This window comes from Sander lucioperca, chromosome 6 (assembly GCF_008315115.2).
Source record: "Sander lucioperca isolate FBNREF2018 chromosome 6, SLUC_FBN_1.2, whole genome shotgun sequence".
Lineage (NCBI taxonomy): Eukaryota > Metazoa > Chordata > Actinopteri > Perciformes > Percidae > Sander > Sander lucioperca.
Window position 1 is genome coordinate 30,392,009 of NC_050178.1, and position 12,171 is coordinate 30,404,179.

General features: G+C 41.1%; 1 protein-coding gene across 1 annotated transcript in view; it reads right to left on the minus strand.

Moving 5' to 3' along the window:
• Positions 1-12,171, minus strand: part of LOC116039958 — a 54,563-nt gene that overhangs the window by 37,103 nt on the left and 5,289 nt on the right. Inside the window, exon 4 of the mRNA XM_036002573.1 lies at positions 6,349-6,581. Coding sequence (XP_035858466.1) covers positions 6,349-6,581 — 233 coding nt within the window. The remainder of the gene's footprint in view (positions 1-6,348; positions 6,582-12,171) is intronic.

Sequence of the window (12,171 nt, forward strand, 5' to 3'; positions counted from 1 at the left end):
TGACACAATTTATCAAAATAATTTTGAGATTTTGAGATTCAGGTGTTTGAGATCTCCACCTTTGAGCAAAATTGACATTTTAAGTGAATCAAACACTTGATTTCCTGCATTCTGGTGATTTTTTCTGCAACAATTTGTGGAAAAAAATTATAATAGGGGGGGCACTTGCCAGTTTTGATTATTGCCATCCCCCTTTAAATTACGCCTATGGCTCTGACCTCCAGATACTGTATCTGAATGAAAATGGATTCTCTGGGTACCCGCGAGTCTCTGCTTTACAGTATAAATGTGTAATTACATTCTAAAATGGCGTATTTGACTATTTCTGCATATGAGGTCCCTAAACAGCCTCAGAGAGGCATTAATTGGGTCTGACTGGAAAGCTGAGACTGGTGTGGATTTAATGAGCCCAGTTGTTTTCATGTGAAGATGTTAATCCGCAAAGGAGCCATTTTTTGAAACGTGACCTCACTTCATATTAGAGCTGCACAATATATCGTCATCGCAATAAACTCAGAAAGACACAGAGATTTTTTGTGTTACTTGAAAGAAAATATCAGCAGAAAACTGCACTTTATAAATGTAACTGTTATTCTTTTTAGTGGGTCCTTTTATATTTAATTCAATGTTCCATTTGTTTAATAAAAATGTTAGAAATGTTTTCCATTCATTTGTTTTAAATTCAACAGGCAGTTTGTTGAGTACAGAACTGAGTTAATTATCTGTTTATTTATTGCAAGTAATATCGTTATCGCAATATTCAACAACATTATCGCATATTTTGCTCATCTCTCGCAGCTCTACTTTCTACTTTAAATTAGACAAAGAAATTATAATATATTGAATCATAAGCCCTGTATCGTATCGGCAGATTCCTGTCAATACACAGCTCTAACTATTATATTATTACACCAATATTACTGATTCATCAATACTTCATATCCTTTTGGGCGGTTTAATCAGAAAAGATGCATCATATTTTGTAAACCGATGGCATAATACAGTTTCTCAAATGGGGGTACGTGTACCCCTAGGGGTACTTTGGAGGACTGCAGGGGGTACGTGAGTGCTTTTTTCGCTGTTTTTAAAGTTTTTGTCACTTTTTGTCACTATTTTCGACCTGTTCTTGCCTAAATGCCTTCCTTCCTTCATTATACATTATTGAAAAAAGTTTGAGAACCACTAGTATAATATATAACATAATATAAATGTCTCCATACTACATTATAGTGTGTTCTAAAGCATTTATGACATCTTTATAAATCCAGGATGACCTCCACAGACACACGGACAGAGTAAATGCTTCAGATGAAGGTGGCCATGGAAACGGCTTGTGTTCCCATGGTAACAGAGGAAGATGCCGTGGTGACCAGGCCGTCCCCCGTGGCGACAGCTCGACACCAGGGCACCGGCTGGATGTGTGCATCACACACACTGACAGACTGAATCTCAATATTGTGACGCTGCCGCTCGCCATTCATTCTGGTTATTCAACGGTGATGAAACAACAGAAAGAACATCCAGTTATGTGTCTGCAGAGTGACAGAATCAATGTGTCCTTCTTATGTTTTCACATAAAACACCAGCCAGCTGATGTATGTGTCTGTCAGTCTGTCTGTAGTCTCTCATGTACAGCTCTGTCTCCACAGCGCTGGGGAAGAAGGTCGGGCTACACCAGCGATGCATTCTGGGATTAGAGAAACAAACTCTCTGGGTTGTTTGCATTTCTTGGCAGCGAAGGTGGCTCTGCTTAATAGTCTCAGGAAGGAACTGGTTCTGGTGGAACATTTGCACCCCGCAAAAGAAAACGCCACATCCAATATTAAATGAAGTTAATGCTGCGTTCCAGGCAACCCTAACTCGTGTTTTCACAACCTTCTACCGTGAAAGTGCCCTGGAACAGCAGTCAAACCCCTAACTTACTACCAGTGAACTGGTACCAGATACTCCCAGTTACAGTTCTTGATGTCACACACACATAAACAACAATGGTGACCCCTGTTGATGCTGTACAGACGCCGGTGATTAACGGTGAGAAATAGAAATAAATAGACATAAATAGGCAACGTAAAGTAATTCCGCACATTGTAATCAAAACAATACACATACGATTGTGTACTACTACAGGTTATGTTTATGAAATGAGGCCCAAAATATGTTGCCGACTAAAAATCGCTACTATCAGCTAGCGCTAGCTAACGTCAACGTTAGGTAGCCGCTAGCTAATGTTAACGTTAGGTAGCCTAACCTGAACCCTGCCAACGGCACAATGTTTAGCTAGCCAGCTCGTGACTTTTGCCTGGAACGCTACCAAGTCGTGAGTCGTGACTTGAAGACGTAACTTACGGGCTAAAAATTGCGTCTGGAACGCAGAATAACTGTTGACACAATACAGTAACATGAGCTATTTTAATGAGCTGATACATGGTTAAACCTCATTGGCTCTTACCAGTGTATCTCCATGTGTACTCCTCCACAGCAATCCCACCAATCAGTTCCAAAATGTCCCAGTTAGAGAGGAAATGATCTAAACATATTCTTTATAAATCTTTACAATCATTCCCTGAAAGAACCAAGCAGACCTGAGTTGTTGAAACATCCACATCTTCTTCTAAACTTGATATTTTCAGTGTGTAGCTCAAAGTTTGTTGTTTCCCGAGGAGAACAGCAACACCGGAGCGATTATCCTGGAAATGAACTGTCATTGATCCAAACTAGGTACACAGTTGAGTAGCTGTTGTAGGTGTTGTATTTTCAGGGTCTAGCTCGCTAGTTCAAAGTTTGTTGTTGTTTCCCGAAGAGAACGGCGAGTTTGAGAACAGAAACACAAATGTTTAGGGTTGGATCCCGAAACTCTGTGTTTATACAGCACCGGTGCCTAAACAACCGGTATCTACTAGCAACGCAGATTTCGGTGTCTCATTTCGGTGCCACTTAAATGCCCTCTGCGCTGCTCTCTGATGCTCCGAAACAGACATTAGAGGCAACAGGAGCATCGCTGCACGTGACGCTAGTTAACACTACACTTAGCAGCAGCTAAAGTTAGCCTACCATTAGCTAGGAGCTGGATTAAATACGTTATAATGCTGACAGCTAAACGGTAGAAAGTGTGTCTGTATTTCACAGTAGAGGATTCCAACAGCAGGACTTTAAGCAGTCTGCAGCTGCCTTTGTCGGAAAAACAACACAGACGTGCGTTCACTTGAAACTAGTAAGCCTCGTGGTGTATTCAAAGTTATTGTAAAATACCCTATTCCCTATTACCCTATTTTTTTTAAAGTATCGGTTCAGGCACCGGCACCGTTTTAAAACTATTGTTTTAGCACCAGTATTGGAAAAAACCCAAACAATACCCAACCCTAGAAATGTTCTTCTGTTTATACAGACTAGTCTGTCTGTTACTTCTCTCACCATGAAGCCCAATCACATCTTAGATCAGTCTGAAACATTCAGGTAACACACAGTCACATGAACACATTTCTTGCCCAGTGTCACGTACCAGTGAAAATTTGTACAAATGTGTCTTATGAACGACTGGTTCAGACGTGTTGTATGAGTCCGTTCTGTCTGAAACTGATTATTAATGTGGAAGTTTGAGTACTTAGTTGAATCTTTGGATCCCAACAGTCTATGTACGGCTGCATTCTTTAAGACACATCGCAAAAACGTGTATTTAAGCAATGATCAGTTTACAGATTGCCCTGCCCATATTGCCTGGCCTTTCTGTACCGATTAGAAAATATATACACGTGTCAAAAGATTTAAAGAAAACAACTCTGAAACTAAATTAATAAGACATTCATCATAAACTGGTTCGTCAGTTTAAAAGTTTATCAATAACTAACTGCTCTCTGTGCAGCATGTTTGTGTTTGTGATTATTTATCGACACGTCTCGTCCCAACCAATCACACGCAGTCTGCCTGAAGGATAAACACATATAGGACTTCAGTTTCCACAATAACAACAGAGAAAATCTCATCTGCAGCATAAACAAAGTTAATTGTTCATCATTCGTGCACTGTGGACAAGATAAATGTGACTGCAGCTGAAAACTAAATTAAAGTGAAGTCTAAATTACATTAAGAACATAACGGTCTGTGTTCCAGACTGCACAGACTGAGCCCAACATCTGACTGATTCACTCTGAGAGAACAGACTGAATCCAGCTTTAACTTCTCTGACTGTCCACATACGTCCCTTGAGACTAAATATATTCCAACACAGAGGGCCAGATCTACTAACGCTTTTGCGCCCACTTCAGGCGTATTTGTTTCACAATGTGCGCGTAAAAGCACGGCAAATGGCAAATTGCGCATTTCCGTGTCATGCATTCACAGGAGGGTCCAGGGGAAAGTGGGAGTTTCCCATAAAGAGATGGGAGGGGAAGCGCAAAGTGCACCTAATTATTTATTCCGCGGTATGTACAAAAACCTCCCGTGACAGCGTGCCTCTATTTTGCGGTAAAAATTCTCTGCCTCTTAAAAGCAAAACACTTTTTCAGTTGAGTGAACACGAAATCATTAAGCGTTACAGATTAAGCAGCCATGCAATATTACAGTTAATGGAAGAAATCAAAGATGACATATCTCCATATTCCAGCAGCTGTTAAACTCCTCGCTACATTACAAATATTGGCATCAGGATCATTTCAAACAGTCCTAGCATCAGCAGTGGGAACATCACAGTCTGCACTCAGCCGTATCATAGCAACAGTACTTAACACTTTGCTACAGCGCAATTTACGGTATAGTGGGCGGAGAAAGGTGCTGATTACCCGATGAACTGCAGGTTTGGTAAATACGATGTGAGCTGATGTATCACAGCGTGCGCTTTCTGCGGGTTGGCCATGGCGCTGATAACGCTACATTCACAAATGTACGTACATCTGGCCCTGAATATCTTTATAATCTTTGGGTCTCCAACCAGAAAATACTTAACCCTTATTCATGCAGGTCTCCAAAATTATAAAAACTAATTTGAATCATGAATGTCAATAAATCTTTTAAAGTCTAACCCTACAGACACGTTTGAAAGTACGTTGTTTAACATGGTTTTCATGCATAAAAACTAGGGATGCACCCAATCCAGATTTTTGGGGTTCGGCCGAATACCGAATCCACTGGTTGAGATTCTGCTGAATCCTCATCCCATCCTCTGTCCATGAACACAGTAAACTCATTAATGAAGTAAACAGTGACTGTCCTTCCTTTGCCGTACCTGAAGTTGCTGCATTCTGGCTGCTGTCTGTAGATTCCTTCATCACAACTCGTATTCTTCCAGATGTTTCATACCAGATGTTGTAACAGAGGTGATGTTGTGTATAGTTTAGGGTCCTCGCCACCACCAGACTAATCAGCATTACAGATTGAACATGTAGCTGGACTTGAATGGTCTTCTTTTGACTGAAAGTTCTGCCAAACTACACTTTTTCTGCTCACCAGTTCCATTTCCACTTTCTCACAGCCTACTGCATTGAACGCTCCACCTACGTAAACACCTTCCCGTAATCAACGGCGCCGTCATTACGGCGACCAGCGTAGCGCGTGGAGTGCAAGCGTAGGGTTCGGTAGAAAAAAATTCTAAGGTTCGGCAATAACTGAACCCCGTCAAAAAGCCCAATATTCAGCCGAATCAGAAGCCCAATCCTGGATTCAGGTGCATCCCTAATAAAAAAGTTAAAGAAAACTCTTTAGCTGTTTTTTATGTTTTTCATGCATCTTTGGAAAAGAGACTTGTGCTTCTGAATGTCGTGATGAAGATGTCCGTTTCCCCATCAAGTTGTGTTCATGGTTTGTGTCTTAAATGTCCAGAAATGAATCATCGCCTTTTTTCATTGTTTTTTCCAAGCAGTCGTGCAATGCATTCTGGTAGCACCGCGTGCGTTTCGAGAGACGGGATGTTGAGTTTCCCGCTTCTCATTTGCATAAAGTTGGATGCACTTTATGCTACTGAGGGGCGTCGAGCCCGACTCAGTCTGCCAGCAGCATGGCTTTTTTTCTCGCCTCAAATGTTTTCAGAAACTCAGTGAACTATTTTCGTAATAGCTTATAAGAGATCGTTTTCAAACTAGCAGCCATGAACCAAAACATTTTATATGCAAGAGATTCACAGGAAACAACGAAGTTCTGATAGATCCAGAGCACCTGAAACTCTATCAGACTCATGATAGACAGCTTAAAACAAAGTTTCACATAGTCTTCTTCCTTGTCAAAGCCTACATTACCCACAATGTATCTCAGTTGACTTTAAACTACTTTTTAAAAACACCTGGAGACACTAAAGACTTTAAACTACTTACAAAACATCTGGAGACAGTGTGATGTGTGGAATCGGTGGAGTTGACTCACATGCGTGCAGGGAGAAGTGCTTGCGTTCTGAAGCGCCGGTGTTTGCAGCAGCTGCAGGGATCACCGGGGCCACGGCCGACACCAGGGACCCGACGACTGGACGGGGGGCGGCAGGGATTGAGGTGACGGCTGCCGGGGGGCCGGAGGAGTCTGCTCCCTCTCCTAACAGATGCTGGATGGAGTGCAGCTGGAAACAGGGGTCAGAGAGCAGCACAGAGGAAGCCCGAGAGATCCTGAACAAGAAGAAGAAAGAAAGAGGACAAACTGTTAGAGGAGGAAACGCTCGAGTTATAGAGATGTTCCAATACCATTTTTTCCTTCCTGAAACTGATTCTAATACCCAAACTTGCGTATTGGTCGATACTGAGAACCAATCTGATACTAGTGCACTAAAAATAATATATACATTTACAATTTTTTAACAGATATATACTACTAACCCTGTATGAATGTGATATGCAGACAATGAATGTTGTATAACCTTTAATCATCCAGTTGACAGTCAATCATAACGGAAAAAGATATATTTTAAATAGTAACAACATGAAACATTAGTGAAACTGAAATTGGCAACACTAGTCCCCTCGAAACTGAAGCATACTCTACACATCGCCATTTCATTGAACAGTGTCTATTTTATAATATTCAGAGCGATTACTGCAGAGAGAATGAGGGATTTTCTTGTAAATGTTTTTCCAGGCCAGAGGAACTTTGTACTTTCTGCCTGATGAGAATGGTATCGGAACAACTCTATCGTGTTACATGTTTAGTCTGACTTAAATGATGTACAGTTCTGGGATACAGCCTGACATCCGGCACCTCAGGATGTCTCTCCCCTTCCACTTTCTCTATCTTTTCTGTAAGAGCACTGTCGCTGCATCTGGAGCTTGGTGCCGTCCACTACAGTCGTAATTGGTTTCAAGGGAAACAAACAAGCTAGGGAGAGTTTCCCCCTATCCCAGAACAGATGAACAGCGTAGCCAGACTTTACTCCAAATGCAGTCTGAGATGTGAGACTGGATGTTTGGTACCTGACAAAAACACCAGAAGCACTTTAGCAACACAAACACGTCATATCAGGGTTGCCTCCAACCTCTCTGCATCATCTTTTATAGTGGGGCTTTCCACAAGACCTAACACCCTTCCTCCCTCTCTCTCTCCCCCTTTCATGTTGTTTATGGAAAAGGAGAACCAGGAAATGAGTCGGGGGAAATGCAATGCTAGCCACGGCCGCCACGATGTGTAGTTACATTTTTCGAGAGGTACACGTCAGGCTACAATGTAGGGTCGGCATCTTCACGTACCCACAGAGTCGATTTAACACAGGAGCATGAATCACGCTTTAGCTCCACCCTCTTGGTCTCCAAATATAGTCACTTCTGGCCCCAAAAAACCAAGATGACGACGGTCAAAATTCCAAACACAAGGCTCTAAAAAAAAAAACGGCAGTCCACAAACCAATGGGTGATGCCAACGACACCACGTCGATTATTGTTACAATCTGTGGTTTTTATCTCTGTTCAAACAGTTATTATTGAAGAAAGAACTTTAGTACAACAGCTGACTTTTGAACATAGGTCATCTGCGTCCATCACAGGAGGGATCCAAAGGAGCCAACGTGGAAAAGCGCTGACATTTTCCACTGAAATCTCCTCTGACCTTTTCATCACAGCGGCCATGACACCTCACACAGAGAGAGACTCTCCTGCTTCATCCTGTCTTCTTGTGTTCCTCCTCTAGCTCTCTCCACCAGGAGAACATGTCGGGATAGAAATGATTGCAGAGAAGAGGCGAGTGAGTAGCAGCGGACGAGCCGGGAAATGTCAGCGACACGAGTCTGTTGTGTTCCCTCTTTAATTATAAAGCAACGAAAGGGCGAAGTGTTCAGATTATCCCGGCTCATTATGAACATTACTCCAGCATGAATGAAGAGAAAACAGAAAAGGGAAAGTTGAAGGAACCGCAGGGACACTTTCAGCACATATTCTCTGTTTCATGAAAACCTGTCAAAGTGGAAAAAGTAGTTTCCGATCCGACCCACATACTTCACCCAGAATTTCAGCTTTTACCCTCTGGTAGAAGATTCAGGGTTCCTAAATGCAGGCTAAACCGATATAAACACTCATTTGTGCCTATGTCCATTAAGCTTATCAACACTAACATGTAGGCTGGCTAGGTCGTACAATACGTAGGCTATTGGGGTTGTGCAATAGGTTAGTTGTGCAATATCTCATTGTGCAAGGGCTGTGCTACACTTACTGCGGAGAATGCAGCCGACAGGGTTGTTCAATTAAAAAATGCCAGACAGGTACCTGTCTAATGGAGCTCAGCGTAAATTCTTGCAGGAAGACTTCTAAACTTAATCACATTTCTCTCTCTTCTAAAACTGAACAGCTGTTAGAGGCGTTCACTTTTATTTTAACCAATCAGAAGCGGCCTTGAATTTCACGAGCTGCTCAGTTGTCATTTCAGGCTAAGAGCACAACCCTCCTCCGACTCCATCGGAGGATCAGCTTCTGGCTTTCTAACCCCCTAATTATATATCATTTCATAATGATGGAGTCTAATCTCCAAAGACTGTACATGTCATATCATGCATTCGTACAATAAATCTTTGCATATCTGCAACGAAGTCTCTCCTGATTGAAATGTATATGAGAGCATGTTTTGTGTTGCATGAGAGTATGTGTTGAGAGATGCTTATTTTCTGTATTTTGTGTTGTCTTTGTAAAGCTGCGGTACGGACAGAGTCCAAAACAAATTTCCCTTTGGGGACAATAAAGTATATCTTATCTTATATCTTATCTTAAGTTAGGAAACCACATTCATAAAGTCCGGACCGAACGGTAAGTCAATCCGGACCGAGGCAATACTTGCTATGAGTATCACATGTAACGTCTTCTATTGATCAATACATTTATAGTGATGCTGAATATACACAAAACAGGGACAAAAACGACAAACAACAAATCTTCCACAAAAAGACAATAAAACATCATAAAAAGGGACAAAACGTCTATGTAAATGTAAAAAAAAAACTCATTATTTTCATATTATCTGTTTCATGAACACCTGTCAAAGGGGACAAACTTCAGAAACCACATTCATATTAACCCTCTGGGGGCTAAACCATTTCTTCCAATCTTTGGGTCGCCTGGTTTACTGGTGTAGAAATGCTTGTCGTGTAATCACGCTGTTCAAATATGAACAGATATGAGCAGCAGGCGGGTTTACCAAATAATCTCCTGATGACTTTGGTAAACAGAGAGAGAAACAGACGGAGAGGACACTGGGGACTCCGGTGATGTGGAGGAGGTTTTGTAACGTATAAGGACGAATTATTGCTATTTCAACCTTTCAGCATATTGTAATGCAAGATGTCTGAGAAAACTTCTAACTGCGTCTCCTCTTGTGTTTCAACATCCTCCCTGTGAAAAGGCAAACTAAAGAGGATTTAAATAAATAAACTGTGTCCTGCCTCTTTAACTGCGTAACGAAAGGTTACATAAAGGTTACAAAGAATAATTATGCAAACGAGGCATGTCTCCACATTTCCACACAACAAACAGTATTTGAGAGTATTAAAAGTATTCTAACTGGACCAAGGCTTCGCCTTGTGTTACGGAAACAAAACCTTTTGAAAGTGTAACGTTTTCTACTTTTAAATACATTTTCTATTGATCAATAACTTGTCAGTGACGTTGAATATACAGCAGCGCTGTAACAAAGTTTGTTATTGTGTGTGGTGTGAAATGTTCCTGAATAACTAAATGTAAAAGAGGATACATTGGTTTACAGGTGAAGTTATTTCTTTGTTATTTCAGAGAGAAAGTAGGTACAGTTAGATACTGGTACAGAGTTCCAGGTACAGGTATTACAGAGTATTCAACTGTAATGTACAGTGGGGCTCGAAAATTTGGGCACCCCAGGTAAAAATTTGTATTAATGTGCATAAAGAAGCCAAGAAAAGATGGAAAAATCTCCAAAAGGCATCAAATGACAGATTAGACATTCTTATAATATGTCAAAAAAAGTCAGATTTTATTTCCATCATTTACACTTTCAAAAAAACAGAAAACAGAAAACAAAAAAATGGCATCTGCAAAAGTTTGGGCACCCTGCAGAGTTAATACCTTGTACTGCCCCCTTTGGAAAGTATCACAGCTTGTAAACGCTTTTTGAAGCCAGCCAAGAGTCTTTCAATTCTTGTTTGAGGTATCTTCGCCCATTCTTCCTTACACAAGTCTTCCAGTTCTTTGCGATTTCTGGGCTGTCTGTCACGCATTGCTCTTTTAAGGTCTATCCATAGATTATTATGATTATTATTATGTTGAGGTCAGGAGATTGTGAAGGCCATGGCAAAACCTTCAGTTTACGCCTCTTGATGTAATCCACCATGGATTTTGAGGTGTGTTTAGGATCATTATCCATTTGTAGAAGCCATCCTCTCTTTAACTTCAGCTTTTTCACAGATGGCATCAAGTTAGCATCCAAAATTTTGGACTATAATTGAATCCATTTTTCCTTCTACTCGTGAAATGTTCCCTGTGCCACTGGCTGCAATACAACCCCAAAGCATGATTGAGCCACCCCCATGCTTAACAGTTGGACAGAGGTTCTTTTCATTAAATTCTGTGCCCTTTCTTCTCCAAACGTACCTTTGCTCATTCCGGCCAAAAAGTTCTATTTTAACCTCATCGGTCCACAGAACTTGTTTCCACAATGCATCAGGCTTGTCTATATGTTCATTTGCAAACTTCAAACGCTGATTTTTGTGGTGAGGACGTAGAAGAGGTTTTCTTCTGATGACTCTTCCATGAAGACCATATTTGTACAAGTATCTCTTTATAGTGGAATGGCGTACCACAACTCCAGCGTCTGCCAGATCTTTCTGGATGGATCGTGCAGTCAAATGTGGGTTTTGACTTGCTTTTCTCACAATCCTGCGAGCTGTTCTGTCTGATATTGTTCTTGGTCTTCCAGATCTTGCTTTAACTTCCACTGTTCCTGATGACTGCCATTTCTTAATTACATTCCGAACAGAGGATATTGGCATCTAAAAACGCTTTGCTATCTTCTTATAGCCTTCTCCTGCTTTGTGAGCATCAACTATTTTCAGTTTCAGTTTTCTAGACAACTGCTTAGAAGATGCCATGGTGCTGATTGTTGGGGCAAGGTCAGATGAGTCTGGGCATTTAAAACCTTTGAGACTGACATCACCTGGTCTTTCCAGACGATGATTGAGAACGATCCATGACACTGTCAGGTCTCAGCTTTCCAAAGGGGGCGGTGCATGCTATAAACTCTGCAGGGTGCCCAAACTTTTGCAGACGCCATTTTTTTTGTTTTCTGTTATTTTGAAAGTGTAAATGATGGAAATAAAATAACTTTTTTTGACATATTATAAGAATGTCTAATCTGTCATTTGATGCCTTTTGGAGATTTTTCCATCTTTTCTTGGCTTCTTTATGCACATTAATACACATTTTTAGCTGGGGTGCCCAAACTTTCGAGCCCCACTGTACATTGCTTAAAAGTTACATTTTTTCCATTCTAAACAACTTCACACTCGACGTACACACACACACATTTTAGTTTATCATGTTATTATTGATTATTGTATTTTCCTGGACACTTTGACAATGTTGTTAAGAAAATTGCATCTTTTGAATCTTGAGAGGGAGAGAGAGGGAGAGAGAGAGGGAGGGAGAGAGAGAGAGAGACAGAGAAAGAGAGAGTGAGAGAAAGAGAGAGAGAGTGAGAGAGAGAGAGAGAGAGAAAGAGAGAGAAAGAGAGAGAGAAAGAGAGAGAAAGAGAGAGAGA